The 4,530-nt window shown below is 41.0% G+C and overlaps 1 protein-coding gene across 1 annotated transcript in view; it reads left to right on the forward strand.

Moving 5' to 3' along the window:
• The window catches only part of sh2d3a (SH2 domain containing 3A), an 18,185-nt gene that overhangs the window by 4,190 nt on the left and 9,465 nt on the right, over positions 1 to 4,530 (forward strand). Inside the window, exons 7-9 of the mRNA XM_014341286.2 lie at positions 3,269 to 3,308; positions 3,455 to 3,571; positions 4,194 to 4,337. Of these exons, the coding sequence (XP_014196772.1) occupies positions 3,269 to 3,308; positions 3,455 to 3,571; positions 4,194 to 4,337 (301 nt within the window). The remainder of the gene's footprint in view (positions 1 to 3,268; positions 3,309 to 3,454; positions 3,572 to 4,193; positions 4,338 to 4,530) is intronic.

Below are 4,530 nucleotides of genomic sequence, written 5' to 3' on the forward strand. Positions count from 1 at the left end.
ATAATAATAATAATAATAATAATAATAATGATAATAACAATAATATCTATTTTCTACTTTAATTTTTTTAAAATTTCTATTCATGGTAACCCCCCAGCCTTCAACTGCTTCTTTTGTTTTTAAATCCTATACTCGCCCTTGACCGTGTTTTGCCCAATACCGACCTTCAGTTTGTGTGATAAAATAAAATGTTGGCCAAGTTGACATCTAAACCAGCTCCACATGTAGGATATACCCCCATACAGCTCCCCACCTTCCTGTCGTCCCAGGTGCTGCTGTGTCAGCTCACCTTGCGTCGGTATCCGAGGAATGCCAGACAGATAGCGGCGTTTCAGCACCGGGGCCAGGGGCGGGGAGGAGGAGAGCTGAGGGCAACTTGTAGGAACTCGTACTGAGCACGACTCAGGCAGGAGGGAGAAGAGAGGAGGGGGGAGCTGGGAGGGACCGCAGCAGAGACGGACACAACGTTAAACTTCCCAGCTGTTGTTTGTTGGTGTGAACTCGGACCGCAAACAGTAAAACATGTCCGCGGAGAGTGAGCTGTGAGTCGGGCTGACAGGTAGGACGGACCGCTGACCGCCGTCAGTGCCGTTTTTTTTAAACAACGAACAACTTTAACTAACGCGAGATGTTGGAGGTTAAGACGGGTGTTTTCTCAACAGTTAATTTACCTTTTAATGCGGATTGTGCAAGGCTTTCTGGACATTTTCTGAACATGCAGTACTCAGAACTCAGCACACGAAGTGGTAAAGCTAGAACCAAAAAGTCGAGAGTGGTTACTTTTGGGTTGTTGTTACCTGTACCTCTGCCAGCGAACTAACGACCTGTTGCACAATTTTAAGGCACTGGCAAGTTTAGACTCTGTCGAAGAATGTTCAGGTTGACAACAAGAGCTGTTAGAGGATATAATGGCAGCTGTCTCCTCTGGTGTGCCAAATTTCCAGAGAACTTTAATAAAATTGTATCAAACATAGAAATATGTGGTGTCAGGTTACATTTCTCAATAGCTGGCTGTCCAGCGCGTTGTACAGGTGTTTCTGCCCAGACCAACGCCCCTCCGACCGGATGTTGAACTAAGAGCCACACAGAAAATCTTACAACTGTGATTTATTCGGATGTCCTTCAATTTTAGTTTTTTACCCCCCAGTTTTATTTATATAGCGCCAAATCGCAATAGCAGTCATCTCAAAGCACTTTATATTGTGAGGTAAGGACCTTGCAATAACAAAGAGAAAACCCCAGCAAGTAATCGACCCCCTATGAGCAAGCACTTGGCGACAGTGGAAAGGAAAAACTCCCTTATAACAGGAAGAAACCTCCTTCACTCTGTTCAAAATGTCCATTATTATTATTATTGTTGCTGTTGTTGTTTTTATTATCAACATAACATATGTTATGTTGAGGGACACCCCTCAACATAACTCATATATTACACTAAACCTGCTACCTGTACGAAGGCTGTGATGGTGTTACGGTTCTGATGCTTCCCTGACCTGAATCCATTTGAAAGCCTCTGGGATGTCATGTATCGGTGACTCCACCGAATAGACCCACACACCAAGGTTGTTGTGGGTTTGCACAGCCAATACACACTACCGTGACACATTACGACAGTAGTGTGTCAGCCTGTGGTTTCAGTTTTTATCTCAGATTTTTGGTTTGATTGTGGTTCCAACCTTCAAGGGGTTAATGATTAATCGTCCCAACTGACCACTGTGACATCATTTTGTTCTCTTTGAATTACTCAGTATATGTCAGTAAAGATTTTCAGTTTGAGTATTTCCTTCATCAAACGCTGATGTGTGATTTAGAATAGAGAACAGAATGCTTTTATTGTCACCATCCAGATGTGCAATGAGATACAGAGCGTCTCCTCCTCAGTGCAAACATGTGGGAGATTTAAGTGTTTCCCTTAATTTTTTTTTTTTTAAGTGTACTTATCCACTGCCACAGGGTTGAGACACAGAGTGAAACTACCTCTTAGCACAATTAAAGGCTATTTCTCTGGCCTGTGTTTTGGATTAACCCAGTTAATTAATTGTTTTTAGGTTGTTTTTTTTAATTGTTTTTGCAGCTTCTCAGTTTGGGGGATTTGCTGTTTTGCTTTATGTTATGTGGAAGTTGGATTTTTGGCTTTAGGAAAGTGTGATTACTATTATTATTATTATTATTTTGCCATTTTGTAAAATTTATAGATCAAATGACAGGTGGATTAGTTAATAAGAAGAAAACTCCGGAGTGGGATATTTAAAAGGCATACAGGATGAGGATGTCTGATGTTACAAAATTGTTCAGGGAGCAAGTTTTCAAGGGCTGCTGTCAGTCTGGTGGACACCTGGTCTTGAATTCAGTGAGGACAAACATGGAAGAGAAAGCTACTGTCAGGCTTCATTGCTAGTGAAAGCAGGTAGGATGAGCGGCACTGAGGACTCTGAGGTCATGGAGGTCATTTGATTTTTTTGTTTTTCTGGAAGGTTGGTGGACCTTTTTTTTTAACAACCATTGAATAACTCTCATGTAAAAGACTTAGTTGTCATTTAAAAATATGCATATTCTAGTTTTTTAGATTATATGTCTGAAAAGAACATTTTTGGTGATTTGGGGATATAAAATTATGACTTGTTTGTAAAGGTTTTTGCAAAGGTATAGATCTGAAAATAAAGACTCAGTTTGATGAGCTTAATTTAACAGTAAACCGAACAAACAATTAAAAGACACAAAACAGGACTCATCAGAACAATTGCACTCGTATGATTTGAGGATCCTAAATTTGTTTTTGTAATCAGAATATACTTCTCTGCATAAACCAAAGAAAACCATAAAAAATGTGGCGGGTTTTGTGTAGATGTTGATAGTGGTGATGTCCAGGCTCAAATCACCTTCCATCACTGTTTGTGCACAAGCAATCCCTAAACAGATAATTAGTTCCAGTGACACAGAGAGAAGCAGGTCCAGATGGACCTTTTATGGAATAGTTAATATAATCTGTGGGAGGTATCTTTTTCCAGCCCTGTTATAAGTTGTCTGACCTCTTCATCTGCAAGCCTTGTGTATACAGAGGCAGGAAGGTGGAAGCTTGGGGAGGAAGGAAGGAAGAAAATGAAGGCAGGCTATTAAAAGTTGTTCAGCTTTTCTGGTGTTAATCGCACACCCAGACCTTGGACCTTCCATCCTCGTGCTGCTTTTGTTCAAAGGAAAAACATGGCACCATCATCTGTGGCTCTCCGGGGCTCAGACGAGTAACTCCGAATCACTTCTTGTTTTTCAGCAAGAGGAGAAGTGTCACTGCATACTTCAGCCAGCTGAAGGTAAGAGCTTAAGCAAATGGCCTTTCTGGCTGTTTTCTTTTTCATTCTATAAATTTCCCTTTAAATCCTCGCTCATGCAGAATATGAGCATGAAATCAGCAGTGTATCTCTGGCCTCTGCGGGGGCGGCTGTTTTTTGTGCTGTAGGTGTTTGGAGGTCGAAAAGAGATGGACTCACTGAAGAAGGAGCTGGAAGAAGAGCTGAAGCTTAGCACTGACGACCCAAGGAGCCACGCGTGGTACCACGGACCACTGAACCGAGAGGTGCACATCAGATCTACACGTTTAAGCAACAGATTTACTTCCCCTCTGGAAATATGGTTATTTGCTGTACTGTGAAAAGTTAGACTTTCATGTTTGTACAAAATAAATATCAAGTTACACCTAGTAGCTCGTTATTGTGTGTCAGCCTAGCATGAAGACTGTAAACAGACGGTGCAGAAATAGACACAAAAAACCAACTTCCTGCAGTTGTGACTTCTTGAGGTTGTCAGGCATTCAGTGAAACCTCAAGGAAGTTGTTTCTTGTTCTCACAGTTTTTGGATTTTGCAGATCAAACAAGCAAACAGGATATAATGAGTGTAGCTGCTACCTTTATTACATTTGGATAAAGGTAGCATTGAAGTTTTCTTCAGTATACAGACTTATTGCCAGTTTTCATTCAAGTGCCACTTCCTGTTTAAAAACAGGTGAATAAGTAAATGAAGGCTAAGTTTAACAGCATAGTTCACCATAAATATCCTTTACACTAATCATACATCATTCTTGAACATCTAAAACACTTATCTTTAGCTGACTGGCAACTCATTGTATCTATCACACAGACATGAGAGTGTGTGTGGTAATTGTCTGGCTGTCAAAGCTAACCTGCTGACTCTTCTCCAGGCTGCCGAGTCTCTGCTGGAGAGGGATGGGGACTTTCTGGTCCGAGAATCGAGCTCCTCCGTGGGCGACTATGTTTTGACCTGCTTTTGGAAGAACAGCCCCATGCACTTTAAAGTCATACGAGTGGTCCTCCGACCAAAAAAGGTGTGTCTGTGCTACGTGTGCTCATGCTAACCTGACAACAATCCATGTCTCAAACAACACACAGCACATACCATATGTCTGGCCGTTGTCCCCTTATAGCAATATTTAGTAGTGATTGTGTAGAAAATATCAAAGCTGTAGATCAATAGAAAAAACAAATATAAATAAAAATAATTCATAAAAATATTAATGT

Source organism: Haplochromis burtoni, unplaced genomic scaffold (assembly GCF_018398535.1).
Source record: "Haplochromis burtoni strain Fernald_Lab_line unplaced genomic scaffold, NCSU_Asbu1 Contig_475, whole genome shotgun sequence".
Classification (NCBI taxonomy): Eukaryota; Metazoa; Chordata; class Actinopteri; order Cichliformes; family Cichlidae; genus Haplochromis; species Haplochromis burtoni.